Raw genomic sequence first — 20,195 nt, 5'->3', positions numbered from 1 at the left:
TCATGATCATTCATATAACAATGATTTTCTGTCTGTTCAGCGTAGTACTGAAAGTCCTAGCCAGAAAAATCAGGCAAGAAAAAGAAATAAAAGATATCCAAATTGGTAAGGAAGAAGTAAAATTACATGCAAATGACACGATCTTATATATAGAAAACCCTAAAGACTGCCTCCCCCCCAAAAATAGAACTAATAAATTCAGTAAAGTTTCATGATACAAAATAAACATACAAAAATCAGTTGCATTTCTATATACTAACAATGAACTCTAAAAACAAAATAAAGAAAGCAATCCCATTTACAATAGCATCAAAAACAATGAAATACTTAGGAATAAATTTAACCAAGGAAGTGAAAGATCTGTACAATGAAAAGTATAAGACATTGATGAAAGAAACTGAAGACATAAATAAATGGAAAGACATCTCATGTTCACAGATCAGAGTTAATGTTATTAAAATGTCTCTATTACCCAAAGCCACCTATAGATTTAGTGCATTTCCTATTTAAATTCCAATACATTTTTACAGACATAGAACAACAAATAATACTAAAATCTATATGGATCCACAAAAGACCTTGAATAGCTAAAGAACTCTTGAACAGGAATAACAAAACTAGAGGCATCACACTTCCTCATTTCAAACTATACTTCAAAGCTATGGTGATCAAAAGGAAATCCTGTCATTTCCAATAACATAGATAAAACTTGAGGGAATTACACTAAGTGAAATAAGACAAAGACCAATACTGTATGATCCTACTTATATGTGGTATCTAAAAATAAATACTGAAGTCATAGAAACAGAGAGTAACTTGGTGGTTGTCAGGGGTGAGGGTTTTTGGAAGATGATCAAAGATGGTTAAAGGTTTACAAAGATGAGTTAAAATATGAGTAATATTTAGGCATCTAATCTACAGGATGGTGACTATAGTTAACAATTCTGTATTGTACACTTGCAAGTTGCTAAAGAGTAGCTCAGTCCTCAACATACACACACAATGTCACTGAGGTAATGGATTTAACTAATATTATTATGGTAATCATCTTACAACATATACATCTATCAAATCATTGCCTCATACATCTTAAACTTACACAATGTTATACATCAATTATATCTCAGTAAGGCTGTGGGAAAAAATCTATTCTACTCCATTTAATAGGGTAACTGTGAATTGAAATGAGAAATGTAAAAGCCCCTTTATTAAAACTTAAACTTTCTAAAAGTCTGAATAATTGTCACATTAATTTAAAAAAAATCCTTGTCAGAATTATAATTTAATTACATTAAACACCTGGGTGTTGGCTGTGTCCTTAGGCATCAGTTCTTTAAAATAAAAGGGACTTGTTTACTTACCTTGGAAGGTTGTGAAGAGCTTAAATGAAATAACATGAGTACAAGTGCTTCAACCATGTGTACAATTCTGATTATTTAAAAGTCCACTCAAATTTCACCACAAAAAATTCTCTTACCAAAACCTCACTGTTAGCACACGGCAACCTAATTTTTTTTTTTAAATCTTTATATAAACAATTGGAAACAACCAAAGAATTTGGACTTCGAAGAACAATCTGCACTTTAATTCTATCATAAGTTAATAAAGTGCAAAGTTATCTCAAAATACATAAAAATAATTATCAAAATCCTATAGACCAATTTCATTAAATAGTTCTTTATTGCAAAGATCAAAAGTGAAAATAACGATTTGAGAGCACAAGTATGAAATCAAGTTCCTCAAAAAAATGTATGTAAATTCAATAATCTCTGGAAGCTATTCTTTTTTAACAGGCCAAATACAAGCTGTGTTCCATAAAGTCTTGTATTTCCACTCAGAGTAGTGACTTCGAGTTACACTGCTTTGCCACAGCTAGAGTTTTCTCACAACAGCTGAGAGTATCCCATCCACACAGCAGTCAAGTTACTCATTATCTAGAATGCTGGATATAAAATCATCAGCTTCCAATTGTTTGGTGGGATGAGGCATGAAAACATTGCAAAGAACTGACAAAGAAAAGAGATTCGAATCCTCTTCCATCTCAAATGACCTCTAAAATGGAGAGGGGTCATGAAATCAATGTTTTCACCCACCCAACAGGGTAGATGATTGAGTCATCAAGAAACCGTGGCCCAGAAAAGCAACAACACTGCAAAACAAGTCAGCACAGGAAAGAAAATAAACACAGACACAGACACCAATCTTGCTCATGATATGGCCTCTAGCAGGAATGTAAACTAAATTTTAGACAGTGAAAGTAGTCCCTTGAAACAAAAAATATTCCACCAATCCATATTCTGTGAATATTTTAACTGGTCCAGAGGCCACATTTATTTTGCAATTGCAAAGACATAACCTGAGAGGCAAAGACAATTGGGATTTCCTGTGTCTCTCTGCCATTACCACCTATTTTTCCAAGCTTGTTGCAGCTGTATGCACCAATTCCATACTTTAAATGCCTAGAATAGCCCTTGGTCTTCTTCCAGGGTCTTAGCATCTTTCTTTTATTGCTCAATTACATCTTGCCTATACATCTCTCCCAGGGATTTAGAGATGAGACTAAGAGGGTGGCAGCATCACTGAGGAAAGATACTGACTCCGTCTCTCTCCACCAGATTTACTGTAGTAGCAGTACTTTTGCGGGACCTGTGGTCTGGATATGAACCAGAGTAACCTTAAAGCAGAGTTCAGTCTAGCTTCATTCTTAGAAAAACTTACAGCTTTCAATTTCCAAGGTGCAGTTTTGTTCATCCAGTGGGTACCGCCTTAGGTCCATCATGCAGGCAGCTGTGGTTGTGATTCTAGAAGAGAAATAGCAATGATACATGCTGTTAGCTGGTCCATGGCTGGAACTGGAAAAATTAAATCCAAGTATCAAAGAGGACAGAATTGGGTCTCTAGGAGACTGACTTAAGCCAAAGTTCTAACGAAAAAGGGTGCCACAAGTTCAGATAACCATTTTCCTTTATGAGCCTTGGGCTGATGTATTAAAAGAAAATTGGACAAAATCAGTATTTTCCCAAAGTGTGGTCCATTACCTACTTGTACCAAAACCATCTGGGAGCATTTGTTAAACAGGCAGTTTCTATGCTCCAGAATGTCTTGGGGCAGGGAGGGATGGTCCTAGGGCTCTTTATTTTTCTAAGCATTACAGGTGATTAAGAATATCAACATAGATGGGGCGCCTGGGTGGCTTGGTTGGTTAAGCGTCCGACTTCGGTTCAGGTCATGATCTCACAGTCCGTGAGTTCAAGCCCCGCGTCGGGCTCTGTGCTGACAGCTCAGAGCCTGGAGCCTGTTTCAGATTCTGTGTCTCCCTGTCTCTCTGCTCCTCCCCTGTTCATGCTCTGTCTCTCTCTGTCTCAAAAATAAATAAACGTTAAAAAAATTTTTCAAAAAAATAAAAAAAAAGAATATCAACATAGATAATTCCTCTTCCACTCACATTTGTTTCCTCCTCTCTCTAATCTAATGTTAATTAAATCTTGGATTTAATGCATCATTTTTGACATTTATATACATTGTATAGTACTTATCAAGTGCTTTAATACAATACAGTATCAGCCTTTCATGTATCACCTGATTTGCTTTGTGCTGAGTAAAATGATATTCTCATGACCTGTTAAGAGAATGTCCTCTCATGGATTGGCAGATTTACTTATTTAGAACACCTGGTACCTTTATTCTTTTATCAGGAAGATGTGAACATGTCCTTTTAATGCCTTTATATTTCTCTTTCATCATCTTTTTTTTAGAATGAGAGAGAGAGAGAGAGAGAGAGAGAGAGAGAGAGAGAGAGAGAGAGAGAACCCAAGCTGGGAAGAGAGACAGAGAGAAAGAGAAAGAGGTCTGGGATCATGACCTGAGCCGAAATTAAGAGGCGGGCACTCAACCAACTGAGCCACCCAGGCGCCACTCTGTCATTATTTTTCACTAATCTCTTATTGAAGAACTACTAAAAGGAGTCAAAAATCATACAGTTCTAAATGATTTGTTAACATGTATTTTCTGATCAATAAGGTAGCATAATGTCATGAAAAAACACAAGTTTTAGAAAACAACAGACATAGGTATAAATTCTAATTCTGTCTTGCTAACTGATTGACATCAGAATGGTTAATATCCTTTAACCAACCTTAGTTTCTTTATCTATGAGAAGGGGATATTATTAACAACAATAATAGTTACCTAACAGGATTTCTATAAGAATAATTTGTATACAGAATATAGAAGAGTACCTACATACAGTGTGTCCTTTAAATCTGCTGGAAAAAGAAAAACTAACAAGAAATTGATAGTGAATTTGACCAACTTTGGCTCACTCTACTCTGAAGGGCACTTTACTATGAGTTAAGAATAGAAAAATAAGATACAGCCCCAGCTTGGGATAAACAGTCTCCAGATAGATATTTTTCATTAAAAGGTTGGGCACAGTTTGCAAGTAATCTAGGTAGACTGAGTCTATGAAATTCCTCAGTTAGGTGTGAGAGTCCCACTCCTTAGTTGTAGGATGGAAATATGTGACTAAGTGTAAGTAGTTCATACCTCTTTAGTTTGGTTACTGCTTCATTAAGGTTTGTGCTCTGTTAACTTTTGCTTTTCTTTTTAGCAGGAAGTTGAGTATCCTAGGGCTGATGTTCATCCCTGATTCCTTCCTTTCCTTCGCCAAGAGTTAGCTACTCTGCCTCAGCTCCTTTCCATCTCCATTGTCTCCCTCAAAATCTATGGCCCTGTTGCCTCACCTCATATAATTATTGTAGATAGGTCTCCTGGCCTCTCCATTTGCCTCCCTACCATCCATTATCCACACAGCAGTCAGATCTTTTAAAAACATAGATTAGATTTTATCATTCCTCTGCTTCAAATTTTAGTGGTTCTTCCAAAAAGATCCAAAATTTTGACTGTGTCCTACTGTGCTCTAAATAATCTGCCTCTTCCTAAAATCTCAATATTATCTCATACCAAGTCCTTTCTCACTATCTTCCAGTCTTCACATTTGTTCTTTCTGCCTAGAATATGTGTCTCTCTGAACTTCACAAGGCCCTCTTTTATGATCCTTCACCTCAAAAGTCACCTCCTCTAAGAGCCCTTTCCCAAGAAGCCCATCCAAAGTGGTTGCCTTAACTAATGTTCCATCCTATCTGTTTATTTCCTTTAGGCAAGTATCATAATCTGAAATTATCTTATTTATCTTACTTTTTAAGACTTTTAATGAAGTACAGTTGACATATAATATTAAATTAGTTTCAGGTATATAGCATAGTGATTTAACAATTACTCAGCCATAAGAAAAGAATGAAATATTATCATTCACAACAACATGGATGGACCTAGCAGATATCATGGTAAGTGAAATAAACCACACACAGAACGAGAAATGCCATTTGATTTCACTTACATGTGGAATATAATAAACAAAACAAATGAACAAACAAACAACAACAAAGGGAGAAACAGACTCATAAATATAGAGAACTGGTGATGGCCAAAGGGGAGGGGGCTAGGGGAATGGGTGAAAGGGATTAAGAGGAAAAAACTTTTTCTTTCTTCCTTCCTTCCTTCCTTCCTTCCTTCCTTCCTTCCTTCCTTCCTTCCTTCCCTTCTTTCTTTTCTTTCTTTTTTTCTTCCTTTATTTCTTTCTTTACTATTTCTCTCAATAAAATGTAAGCTGTTTAGGGGCGCGGGTTTTGTTATAAGGCACAGATTTATTGTAAGGCAATCAATAAACATCTGTTGGATAAATAAAAACATGAATTATAAAGAGGCAAACAGTTGGTTTTGCTGATTATAAATCTTTTATTTGGAGGATTATCTTACTGCATTATTTCTCCTCTTTTTTTAACTTAAAACATGTCTTAAGTTTTAGGGGTTTGTCTTATATTTTTAAGAATAAATACATTTTAATCCATTTAATTAACATTGCATAAAGAGTACTAGAGTTTATCTTATCATCAAACTGATTGTTTCGGCTTTCCCTGGGTCTTACCAAATACTTACATTTTATAAATTCTAAAAGTATATAAAAATTAACATTCACAGTTAATAATTTGCTCAGGGCCTAAAAATGACAATTTATTTTGGCTATGCAATACATGGCTGAATTTCTCACTGGCCTACTGATTTTCTTCCTTCCTTCTCTTCTTCCTTCCTTCCTCCCTTGTTTCCTCCTTCCTTCCTTCCTTCCTTCCTCTCTGTGTCTTTGTTTCACATGTAGCTACAACCTGAATTGTTACTAACACATTGTAGCTACTAACCTGAATTTCACATGTAGCTACAACCTGAATTGTAGCTATAACCTGAATTGAATACAGAAGCTTGTATTATGTAGAAGATACATTTTCAAAGAAAATAAAATTAGGTACATGATGGGCATACCAAAACTCCCATGTTACTTCTGTAAAATAGCATAAATAATCTCCATCTTGAGAAACAAGAGAAAATTAACTTCATCTGATAGAATGAACACAAAGGACATTAAAGGTACAAGGGCACACATATGATAAAAAAAAAAGTGAGAGCCATAAACAGATGCTCAACAGTGTAAGTGAGGTGAAGTTTGCAATAGCTACTATATAGGCTGTGGTTCACACTTTCTGCTGATACATATTCATGGCAACTAACATCTGTGAACTAGTGCTGTAAACATTAGTGCTGTGAACAAGAAAAATAAATTGACTAATGCTATTGCAGAAGAAATGAGTTTCTACCCACATTTAAAAAAAAAAGATGAAAGAGTTTTTCTTACATCAACATTTATATTTACACCTGTGTTTTACTCTTTTAAAGCTATACTTCACAAAAAATATATATATAACTATTTTCCAGTCAATGTTTCCAAGGCACTTGTGTCTCCTATTGGCTTAAAGCAGAAACTCTGTAGACAAAATAATCCATTTTGAATCCTGTTCATATAGACCAGAATGAGTGAACTAGGATGAATCACTTAGATCCTATAATACTTGGTTGCTTCTGAAAATCTGAAATTAAAAACTTGCCAACCTAATTTGTTATAAGATGATAAAGGTAAGAAAAGATCTGTAACTCATAAAATGTTCTGTAACTCGTTATTACCACATGCTAATGAGCAAATACAGTGATAACTCATTTGACCAATGGTTAATATTTGGAAATATGTATATGTATGTGTTTGTATACAGAAGAAATGTAGAATACGCAAGCACTTATATTAAAAGAAAAGCAGAGTGGGGTGCCTGGGTGACTCAGTCAGTTAAGCATCTGACTCTTGATTTCAGCTCAGGTCATGATCTCACGGGTTCATGAGATTGAGCCCCACGTTGGGCTCTGTGCTAAAGGTGCAGAGCCTGCTTGGAATTTTCTCTTTCCCTCTCTTTCTGCCTCTCTCTCTCTCTCTCTCTCTCTCAAATAAATAAACATTAAAAAAAATCAAAGTAGAGCTATAAAATATGACATGAATAGCATCCAAACACAAAAATATGCAAAAAATCATTCTATATATGTGTATAAAACTCTAATAGATTTGAATACAAAGTACAGACATGTGTTAACAAACCTGCATCTTTTCCATGTGTTTTATAATATCAGAAACTACAGCTGTTTTTGTCTTATTTGTATTTCAAGCACTTTTCCAGGTCCCTGGTATATATCACTAAGCCAATATTAAATAGTAATAATAATAATAAACAAAGAAAAGAAAAAAATCCATGGTCATAAGTATTCTCAAACTGAGATTTTGATGCAATTCTCTATATTAAGTAGCTCATTAAATTTATGTAAAAATTCTAAAATCATAGAATTATAGAAGCTACTCAGAAAGGAATTTATTTAGAAAAGCTCAATGATCAACATCAAAATCTTTTCTTTGGAACTGATGATTTATAGCATTGCTAAGCTTCTCTAGGAACAATCAATACAACAAATATACTTAATGAGGATTTCATGAACATTCCACTCTGAATCCTGATAAACATCCTTAATGGGCCTTAAATTACTTAACACTAGCACTAGTCTTTGAAGTGAAGCTACTAACTCATTATGTAGGTATGCTGATTAAATTTTAAGTCCACTGTGAAATATATAGAGATAGTGTTGTCTTCAATCACAGGAAATAGTCAATGATGCATTCAGAATGTGCCTCTTTTACCTGTCACAAATTTTCTACAGTTACAAGTTGAAAATGTGACTTCTTTAGGCTGAATATTATTACGCAATGAAAGCCACCTTTGGGGAATGCCAATATTCTGACTGGGCTAAAGATCTTTGGAGAAACTTTTTGTTCCTTAGCCGCTGAGTCTTGTCAACCAAAAATTACTTGTGTCATAAAATACTGACATAGTGCAAGAAAACTACATATGTAACATAGCCTAAAACACTCACTAAAGGCATCTATAAAATCAAGAAATACAACAGCTATGCCAGCATTTTGCAGCAAAGCCACAACAAATATTTTATAGTGTCATTACCTGAGATTTAGTGATGGTACCGTATCATTCCAAGATTAAAAAGACTCAAAGACAGTTATTAAGTAATAATAGATGCCTTTGTCTCTCAGCCAATAGGAGATAACTCAGAATCATAATTAATGTGACATGCTTTGGTCCTTTCAACAGTCTTCACAACAGACTTCTGGCACTAGAATATATGCTCAAACATGTGCCTTGACAAGTCAGAAATCTGTTAGGATTTCAACCAGAGATGACAAGAAAGTGACACTGGACTTCTACTTTGTTTGATTTCTTTATCTAGATAACTATCCAATCATTTCATGCATACAAAATTATTCTTTTCAATATATATGTATGTTTTTTCAAGAAAGTCAGATGTCTTATCCCCAAGTATATTCAAAGCATGTCATTCTAACCCACAGCATGTTTTTACTTTGTTCAAAATGCACATTTACTTAAAAGCACAACTTACTCTAATTACAAAGGATAACAGGATCCTATAGTATGAGTGGGCATCATTACTAGAGAAAAATTAGGATGTAAAAACAGTCAATTATCAAAAAATATATTGATATATATATTTCTAGCTGTAAAACAAACTAAAAACTTCAGGTGGGAATGGGGGAAGATCAATAAACCAAAATCAAGCATTAGAGTACAAACTGAAATTTTGAAAAATTCTGAGGAGCTCATCTGAGTCACTTCTCCATAAGGTACTTGAAAAATTTTTGCCTCTCTCTCTCTCTAAGAAAACTGAATACTATTTTGTGTCTCACAGTCATTTTAGTTGGGAAGCTAACTTCTCACATATATCCCTCTAGTGATATGCTTGTGCATTTTGTAAAGCCTTAGATGACCCACTTTGGCATTCTTGCAAGTAATAAACATACCTCCTATTAACTGATCACTTACTAAGTTCTAGACATCATCTAGTGTGCTTAAATGTATCATCTCATTTAATGAGTGTTTTTCTCTAATAGTCTCAGAATGAGGGGTGGAGTTGGGATTTAAATTTAGGATGTCTGACTCCAGAGCCCACATATTTAACTGCTATGCTGTAACTAACCAGCTAGTTGACCTTGATAAAGTCATTTAGCTTCTCTGGAGAACTGACCGATTTCTGAAATCCCAAATAAGCTTGGAAATTCTATAATCCTATGAAAATACATTACATGTTCTGTGACCCTGTATATTTTGTAATTGTGTTTTACCCACACATTCAAATGCTGTATTTCACAGCTGTTCATTCTGTTTTAGTCAATTATGTAGATTAGCCTACCCCAGACAAGCAAATACAGGCCTCTCCCCAAGGAGTCCCACTTAATATTCTCCCCTGATTGAAGGTCTCCCTCAGCATTTTTCTTCCAGCCTGCGCTCTTGATTTACCTCCACAGAGTCCTTCTGCTTAAATTAAAATCTCCAACACTCATGCATAATTGTTTTTAAAAGCTCTTTACAAGTCCTCATATAGAGTCACATGTGCCAGTATGCTCAACTTTGTAATCACCAAAAAAAGTAAGATTGCTAGCAATCATGTTCCCATTTGATAAATCGTGCATTTCAGATTAGAGCTATTTGTACTCTTCTGCAGCTGTTTGGCCTTCTGTGACTCTTTGCTTTTCTGGAATTTTATCCTCCATAAAGATACTCTGACCGTTTAAGGGCTACACAGGTTTCGGCTACAAATCCGGGTGCTAGTATCAAAGACATTTCCTTAAATAACATTGCCTGTATAATCCAAACAGCAGTATCTAACAAAATTTCATTTTGTGAGTATATAAATCCTACTCAATCAAAAATATTAGTCAATATGGACATACAGTCTGAGACTTTTTTCTTCTTCAGTCAGTTCCTTAAAGATTTATTTATTTTTGAGAGAGAGAGAGAGAGAGAGAGAGAGAGAGAGAGAGAAAGAGAGAGCAAGAGAGCAAGCAGGGAAGGGGCGGGGGGGAGGGACAGTTCTGAAGCGGGCAGCAGGGAGCCCAATGCGGGCCTCAAATTCACAAACATCTAGATCATGACCTGAGCCGAAGTCAGATGCTCAACTGACCGAGCCACCCAGGTGGCCAGTCATTCCCTTATTTACTAAGATTTCCCACATTATATTCCTGATGGTCTCATCGGCAAATCATGTGCTTATATCAGGAATGAGAATATGCTGACTTCTCTAAGTTATGTTTTAAAGGAAATCTGAGTCCCTGAAAAAAGCAATCATTCTATTTTTTGACTCATAACCTAACAACTGAAATTTGACTTCAGATCACTGTAAGTGATTTAGTTGATCCAGAGCTGCTTACCAACTAGAAAGCAATATAGCTGGGACTTTGATGATTTCAATAGTGATTATGTTTGTTTGTTTTCAAATTTTAAAACAGTGTTTAGGTATGCCAGAAACGTTTTGTTGCATTTATTAAAATATATTTAAAATATTTAATTTTGATTTTAACACATTAGAGTCATAACATTTCAGAATAAATTAATCAATTTTATTCTAGCCATTTATTTATTTATTTTAACAAAATACATGGCTCACAGATGCTGATTTATAGCTCACCAGTGACAGACTGAGGTTACAACCTCACCTGGGTCTTTGCCTTTCCAGCTCTACCCTCCACCCTTAATCACAATGTTCTGTGGGTTTATAGACTAGAATGTTGGGACTTCAAAAACTGTCTCCCTGATTCTCTAGCTTCAGGTTGGAGTTGGCCAATGGGGAGGAGATCAGGAGGTAAGGGAAGGTATGAGAGTGAGACCAGGGAAACTGTGTTCTAGGCTCAGCTCCTGTGGAACTTGTGTCCAGGTTCCCCCAACCATGCCTTGTTCTCCCCCTTCAAGTGTGGCACACTAGGGACCAAATGGCAACATGCTGATTCTATCCCTGGGAGGGAGGAAGTACTGTTCTATTTCTTTGTAAAGTGACCTTATAATACATTGTCCTCAAACTATCCCATTTTCAGTATGCCATCTGTTTCCTATTGGGCCCTTGACTGATAAAATATATTGTAGAAATGTATTTAAAATCTGAGGTTTTTTGAATCAGACTGTCAAAATAATTACAGCATTCCATTCCTGGGTCCTCTGCCCTGGAATTTTAGGGATGAAGGGATGAAGTTTCCCTCTACCTTAAATGAACTTCCTCCTTCTATGACTGAAGTCTCAATTCCTCCCAGCCCTCTAGGAAGCCTTCTCCCACCACCTAGCTTATATACCCCTAAGTCTCCTCCCCACTGGTCACTGTCATATCCCATTTCATTCCTTTAATTATACTTGTCATTATCAGAAATTATCCTCTGTGTACATTTGCTTCTTCATTATTTTCTGTCTCCCTAGTAGATTCAGGGTCTATCTGAAGTTGGGTTTTCCAAAAGTAGATGCTACAGGATGCTCATCGGGCATCATCAGCTATGAAAGAAAGGGAGAAGAAGCATGACTGGACAAAAAAACATCAGTGCAGGATTCAGGCCCAATGACATGGAAGTTCCAACGACATGGAAGGTTCTAGAGGGAATATTGCCATCAAAGTGCCCACAAGGGCCTGAAATGGCCTTTAAACTATCTCCCTCCCCACCATTGCTAAACACGCACGCACACACACACACACACACACACACACACACACACACACACACTTTGCTTGAGCAGCTAGCATTCAGCATCTGAGGAAAAGACATACCCTATAAAAAATCAGAGAAACATTTTTCGTGGTAGATCCAGCCTCTAACATGCCCTCACAACATATTTTCCCTGCTGTACATGGTTGCAACTGTGATAATCTTAACCAGTAAACTAGGCTTTACTGCTTTGTTACTGTCACTGTTATGGTTTTTTTTTTTTTAATTTTTTTTCAACGTTTATTTATTTTTGGGACAGAGAGAGACAGAGCATGAATGGGGGAGGGGCAGAGAGAGAGGGAGACACAGAATCAGAAACAGGCTCCAGGCTCTGAGCCATCAGCCCAGAGCCTGACGCGGGGCTCGAACTTCCGGACCGCAAGATCGTGACCTGGCTGAAGTCAGACGCTCAACCGACTGTGCCACCCAGGCGCCCCTGTCACTGTTATGTTTTAAACACAAAAAATGAATTACACAAAGCTGCCTCCTATCATGTACTGGCAACTCACCTTGTACCTTCCAACTCCAACAAAATCTACAACAATGCAGTATTTGTGGCCTTTCTGCCATTCTAAACTCTGATGGTAAAAGATTTCCAAATAAATGGCAGCAGAGTTAAGTCTTTTACATAAAACAGGCACCAAATGTGTGGGAAAATGCTTAACACCATTAGAAACCACAAGTTTGTAGAAACAGAAATTAAGCCATGATTATTATTGCTTATCACATAAACAAAAAGGTACAGAAATTATAATATTCCCAGTACTACACATTCTGGGAGGAAACACCATCTCATGCTGGTGGTAGAACTGTAAATTGGTACAAATTTTCTGGATGGTAATTTGACACCACTAATTAAAACCCACCAAATGTGCAAGCTTTGTTTCTGAAATTCCACTTTAAGAAGTTAAGAAAACAAAATCATGCAAAACTATATACAAAGATGTTAAACAAAGATGTTAAGTACAACTTTAAACTGGGAAGAAGTGGAAACATTTTATATACCTAACTAACAAAGATAGTTAAATACATTTTGATTAAGTGACCAATGCAATAAAAATACTTTAAGAAGAGTGTGGACATAAAAGAACTCTTAATTCTTCTTCAGAGAAAAAAACATATTAGAAAGCAGTGCAGTGAAATTCCTTATTTATTTGGAAAGGTATATTGGTTCACAGTTAAATGACTAAAAGTATACTAAAATAAGCATTGGGAATGTATTTGGTTTTTATTTTCTTATAGTTTCAGTAGTTTCACTGTTTTTGTGATGAATGCATATTGCTTTTTCCCCTTAAAAAATGTTATTAAGATAATTTTCCCCGTCTGCTTTAGTCTCCACCAAGACCATTCATAACTAGTCACTTATACTATTTGCCGTGGCATTTGTTCTGTATTGACAACATCTGATAACACCTGGGATATTTAGATTCCATGGGTTGGAAATGTTGGTCAGCATGCTAATTGTGTTCAAAGTAGGCACTTCAATAAATTTCCTATGCATTTAAAACATTGGCAGAAATATCATCACTTGCTTAGGGATTCTCAAGGTAGACAGGATGATTAAATCATGTACAGATATACAAATACCTTACTGATGAGTGAATTCTTCTCAAGAGATCTCTATAATTATTGTTCTTACTTGAACCTCTCCAGTGATTTGGAACTGGCTCTTTCTGAAAGGAACCTATTCCATCTTTGAAAAGCTATGATTACCAGAATGTTTTTCTACATCTAATAGAAGTTTCCATTTCTTTGAATGTAAATTGTTTAATTCATATAGTTTGCAGTTTTTGTCAAGGAAGTGTTTGTTTTAGTGATTCATTAGAGTTTTTGATGTCATTTTGTCATCAAAACTATAAATCATTTTTATTTTTGTTTCTTAAATTGCTTTATGTCTAGACAATCACTTTCCATCCTAAGATGAGATAAAGTTTTATTATATTTCTCAGTCTTTCACGGTTTCAAATTTTACAGCAATTTGTAAATCCATCTCAAATTGACATTGACATGTTGTGTGCACTGAGGACATACCTAGAATTTTTTATGGAAACAATGGGCTACCATTTTTTATTTAGCAAATTGTCATTTTTAATGTAATAAATGGTGAGAATATGGATAAACTGGGATTCTCATGATTGCTGATAAAAATATGAATTGATTCAACCTTTATAAAGGGCAATTTAGTTATCAGAACCTTTCACACATTGGCCAGTAGTTTCACTTTTGGGCATTTATTGAGGGAAACAGAAGAGGACAAAGATGCATGTACAAGGCCACTCACCCCTGAATGATATAGAATAGTGAGGTGTGGTGAGGACGATGTTTGGTAAACTGATGATATACATCGATAGACTCTCATACACATGAGGACAGAAATAAAAAAACAGAGGCCTTGAAGATGAACAGTCTTGGGCTCAGGTCTTAATTCTGCCTCTTGCTGTGCGATCTTGAACCAACATACAAAGAACTGCTACAATGCAAAAGGTCCTCTTGAACTCTAGATAGTTATTTCTTCAGATATTCTATGGAAACATGACCATGAGAATCTCACCAAAAAGAAAGTAAGGCTAACTTTCTTTTCACTTGGGGAAATCACTTTATTTGTCCAGAAGTGTTTAGTTACTTAGGATGAAGTCCTGAAGTGAGTGTGGAGAGTGGTGAATATGGGTCATAGTAACTAAACACTGAAATTCAGAGAGCCCCATCCAACTAGAGACTGATTAAAACAAACAAAGTTTAGATGCTAAGTCGGGAAGAAGAAGTGTATTTGAAAAACTCCCACAAAAACACATCTATAATGCAAGGTTGTTTGAAAATATAAGAGGAAAAACAAATATTGCTTTGTACCCAAATGATGGCATGCTTTAGTAAGAAGCTTAATTGACTAATAAAGAGTTAAAGCAGAATAAAGTGGTTCATAGTTTTAAAAATGGGGCCTTTTTAAAGAAGGCTTGCAAAAAAACAGAACAGGCCCAGAAAAAAAGCATAAACACGTTAAAAATAACCATTTACAATAAAAATTACCAGAAGATTATTATGGCACATTGCAAAAAGGCAAGAATGGAAACAAACACATCCAATTCCGGGATGAAAAATGAAAACTGATATTAGGAACTATCTGAAGGAAAAACACATGTAGCACTGTTTTAATAAGGACAATTTCACTTTGTCAAAGCTGGAGAGAAACAGAACTGAAGAATGAGAGAATGGACAACTAAGTTAAAGAATGGCTGCATTGTAAATATTTTGCCTAATTTGCCATGCTGATCTCTCTGTATCTCTGTCTGTTCCTCTCTCTAGAAAAAAAAAATTACCAAAATGGCTTCATAATTCAGTGAAATGTTACTGGGTATTAAAACCTTAAAATTAATTGTTTAGCAAATGGCTAGATGAGCTGTGCTGTTCCAGCTGGAGGAGAGTAGACTGATAAATATATTAACAGCCTCTATTTACACAGAGGGCTCAAGGGAGTGATGATCTGCTGTTCACATTTTCTGCTGTGGACCAAAGGGTAGCTATGGTCATAAATTCTAACATGAAGGACGTGGAAGATTTAGGTTAAATAGAAAGATGACTTGGCTGGTCATGAGGGCTGTAAAATAATGAAATGGCTCCCTAGAGTAGATGGTAGATTTCCCTTTCTGAAGATGATGTGTAAAGAATAGGCTCATCTGTCAGGGTGATGGAGGCGGTGGGGGGAGGCTACCCATGGCACAAGGGGAATCTCAGTGACGGCCTGTCCTTTCTGGTTCACTAAAGCAGCGTCTATCTTTAATTTTCAGCAACCAGAGCAAATGTCCAAATCCTTTGCAGCCTCAGCACACCTTTGCTAATTTGGCTTGTAATGGATTTTAGCTTAATAAAACAGACAGTAACTTCAGGACTTGCTAAATGTAATTAAATAACTAAAGAGTCATAATACAGCCTATAAACGTTAAAGTATTCCAATGTGTGCTTAATGACAACAAGGGTTAGGGAAAGATATATTTCTGTCAGGTAATTATTAACAAAACCATTCAAGACTATCCTTACAGCACTGGGATGCAACATTATGTGTTGGTTATAATTTTTATGCTCACTGTTCACATTTGTTAAGGCATTTGTGGTGGTGTAGTACTACAGTGTTGCTAATGAGTAATTATTTCTAGAGCAATTATTTTTAAGTGATTAAGATGTATTGTATCACTGAGACACAAGTGATTTTACATTTGCTTTCTCAATAGACTTCTTGTGTTCCCCAACCCCCAACTCCACCACAAAGCACATTCGACTGTCTTTTCTTGACAGGAAGAATAGAGTAATAATTGCCAAATGCCCACCATCCCTGAGATAAACACGATGCAACAAAACTGTCTATTCATTCTTAACCTACCATTAGGGAGTTAATGAGAGTATAAGGTCTTGGAGTCAGATATGTATTAATTTAAAAATTGAAAATATGCAGATTTATCATACTTGGTCAATGAGTTTGAGAAAAATTTAACCTCCTGAACTGTAATATACCTGAATGACAATAAAGGGATTGATCAATATTAATCTACCCGCAGGGAGTCTACATTTTGTATGGTGCTTGCTAAGAACTGGAGGAAATATTTTTTAAAAAATTTTTAGTTTTTATTTATTTTTGACAGAAAGAGAGAGACAGAGCATGAGTGGGGGAGGGGCAGAGAGAGAGAGAGAGACACAGAATCTGAAGCAGGCTCCAGGCTCCAAGCTGTCAGCACAGAACCCAACGCGGGGCTCGAACTCACAGACCATGAGATCATGACCTGAGCCGAAGTCAGATGCTTAACCTACTGAGCCACCCAGGTGCCCCTGGAGGAAATATTTTATAAAACTATTATGATGTGGTCTTTAGCCTTAAGACCTTAAAATCAAAGCCCAGATACAAGATACAGAAAGGAACTGATCTAGGAGGATATTAGCTTTATAACTTTTGATTGATTATTTAACCTCTTCGGGGTGCCTGGGTGGCTCAGTGGGTTGAGTGTCCAACTTCAGTTCAGGTCATGATCTCAGGGTTCGTGGGTTCAGGCCCCATGTCCAGCTCTGTGCTGTTAGCTGGTTCGAATTGTGTGTCTCCTTCTCTTTCTGCCCCTCCCCCTCTCACGTTCTGTCTCTCTCTCAAAAATAAATGAACATTAAAAAAACTAATTATTTAACCTCTTTGAGCATCAATAATAGCATGCCAACAATAAGGGCATTTACCTCTTAGAGATGTATAAACAATACACAGAAAATGTTTAGCATGGAATAAGCAATCCTACAAACTTTAGCTATGAATATAAAGTGATTATATTTATTTTCTATTTATTATTATTAGGTATATGTCTTAAGTAGGAATAATTTGTATCATAAGATCTCCAATTAGGAAGAGGATTGGAAGCTGAATCCGTCATTGCAGAGAAAATGAGATATCAGCTAGGTGGTGGAGAATAGATAAGACTTCCCTAGATAGAATGTAGTTGGGAAGATTTTCTTGTCAGCATGGCATGGTGTGAGCACATGCTCAGAGCCAGGACATACAGATAAAATGGATAGAGAAACTTGTGTGGTAACCAGATTTGCTGAGATTCTGGATGGAGGCTGGGTGATGTAGTTGACCTTAAGTTCCAGTCAACTTAGTTTATATTTTATCCACAGAAAATTGCAGAATGTAGTATGATATGATATGAACCAAAGTGTTAAAATTATGAGACACTTAATTCTGATTGATGAGTCAGTCACACTGAGACACCTAGAGGGTCCAGTTTATGGACTCTGTAGTATGTGGAGCAGGCTCAACATAATACAATTGGGAATGGTGGAGACTGGGGTAAACTAGAGATACCTTGTTTGAACAACGTATCTATTTCTCAGTTCTAGCTGACTGTTGCTATGTGGAAAATAAGGGCCAATGTTTCCAATCTTTAGATTTTTAAATAAATAATTAGAAACTGTAAATTTAAAAATGAGATGTCCTAATTTTTTAAAGAACTGTGTTGGTCAAAAAAATACCTTCATGAATTGAACATGTCCTGAGGGCTGACAGGAGGCATACCTAGATACAATCTGTAATATTATAAATGAAGAAAGCAAGTCTCTGAGACATTAAGGGATTAATCCTAATTGACACAGAGAATGAGTTAGAGGTACCACTGGAACCTGAACCAATGATAATTTTACCCAAAGTTGACTACAACACACTGGGGGCTAAGGCTTTGTTCTAGTCAGTATGGAACCATGTGGACATATGCCCCAAGCCAGGCCATCTCTGAAGTTTCAGTGCAATCTCCATTCTATTAATATATGTCTTTAAGTTCTAGATTATGTCTCATTAGTCTCAAAGTAAACAAACAATGTAGCAGATGGATACAGGTCAAAATAAAATTTAAAAAAGTGTGAGTATTGGTTCTCTCTTCTTGGCATTAATGCAGTAGAGAGGAAAGAACATGTCCTGGGGAGTCATTTGGTCATGCAGACTTGAGTACAAACACCAGTGTTTACCATTTCCTAGTCATGTCATTTGAGGAGGTTAGTTTGCTTGTCTTTAAAATGTAAATAACGATGCCTAGCATATAGGGTTGCTGGAGAACAACACATAACTGTGTAACTTGGTGGCATGCTTTCATAACCACTTGAGTGATAATGTCATAAAACTCGGTTTTCAAACATTTATTTAAGAAAGTCAAGGACAGAATGAGTAATTTAATAATTAGGAAAGGATGTTCTGATGTGAGTACTTACAGTCAAGTTCCCTAGGAACTGTAATTTTAAACTAAGCAATGTTAACAACCAATTAAATTACAAAAAAAAACTGCTCTACCATTCATATAATCTAGATCAGTGAAACATTCGACATTGTTAAAGCAGAAATATGTAAGGATGAGTTATACGTAGTATTTTTATTAAGATTAATTGCTTTTATAATGTATAGAAATGTACAGTTGTATGATGTATTATAAGAAAAATTGTGAGTTAAAGCCAATTTTCACAGTTAAAAGAAATGAGCCAAGTTACTGTAAATCTTTAAGAAAACTGATGAGTTGGGGAAATAAGTAAGCTTTTTAATAGAACAGGAGAATTCTCCTGGATTTATAATTGTGACTCCAAAGACACAGAATTAGCATTCTTGGAAAAGAGGTGGGATAATATTTGTTATAAGTCTTGGATTTCAATCTGGATCTGGCATTTCCAGCTCTGTGACACTTGGGATATTATTAATCCCTCTCTGTTTCCTTTTCTGTAACTTGTAGCTAGAAATGTCTGTTTTATATCAGTGCTATGAGAAATCAAACAAATGATGTCTATGAAGCACTCAGAGCAATTACTTGCAAATCCTCAATGTCAGGTAGATGGTAACTGCTCTTATCACTACTCTAGCCTATTTTAAGACTGTGAGTGAGGTCAAGGGGGAAGCAGGATATTTTTTTACAAATATAGAAAGGGAATAATTAAAATTACTATCGCAAAAAGTATTACAATTAATGCTTTGAACACATGGATAACATGATGACTTCTTATATTTAAAGTAATATAATTTATGTCAAATCTGGAATGGTAAATTCATATTTATGCCTTTGTTTTACATAATTGACAGGGATGCTCGGTCAAACAGCAGCTTCCATGACAGAAGGGAACACATTATGTATACCTAACAATCAGTAAAATATCCTACAAAAACTACATAAGAAAAAGGATTTAATAAAGAGTAGTTTCTAGATTTCCTCTGTATGATTTTTATACGTCTTAACCTTATAATGTTTTTTTTAAAGAAGAAACACAAAGCAGCAAGAAATACTTCCATACTCAGATTCATTTAAAAATAAATATCTAAGATCTTAGTAATTTCTTGAGTTGATTGTTCAATTTTCTCAGTCTGGAAAATACTATTTTATATTTAAAGCATAATTAATGTAATATTTTATTTCAGTGATATGGAACTGGTACTATCTATAGGACTGGTGTTCTTTTTTTTTTTTTAATTTTTTTTTTTCAACGTTTATTTATTTTTGGGACAGAGAGAGACAGAGCATGAATGGGGGAGGGGCAGAGAGAGAGGGAGACACAGAATCGGAAACAGGCTCCAGGCTCTGAGCCATCAGCCCAGAGCCCGACGTGGGGCTCGAACTCACGGACAGTGAGATCGTGACCTGGCTGAAGTCGGACGCTTAACCGACTG

General features: G+C 35.8%; 1 protein-coding gene across 1 annotated transcript in view; it reads right to left on the bottom strand.

The window, feature by feature from the left end:
- The window catches only part of GABRB2 (gamma-aminobutyric acid type A receptor subunit beta2), a 240,558-nt gene that overhangs the window by 121,139 nt on the left and 99,224 nt on the right, over positions 1–20,195 (bottom strand). Inside the window, 1 exon segment of the mRNA XM_043596660.1 lies at positions 2,719–2,801. Coding sequence (XP_043452595.1) covers positions 2,719–2,801 — 83 coding nt within the window.

The sequence above is a fragment of the Prionailurus bengalensis genome, chromosome A1 (genome assembly GCF_016509475.1).
Source record: "Prionailurus bengalensis isolate Pbe53 chromosome A1, Fcat_Pben_1.1_paternal_pri, whole genome shotgun sequence".
Taxonomy (NCBI): domain Eukaryota; kingdom Metazoa; phylum Chordata; class Mammalia; order Carnivora; family Felidae; genus Prionailurus; species Prionailurus bengalensis.
The sequence above is the reverse complement of the archived record's forward strand: the minus strand, read 5'-3'. Positions and strand labels throughout refer to the sequence as shown.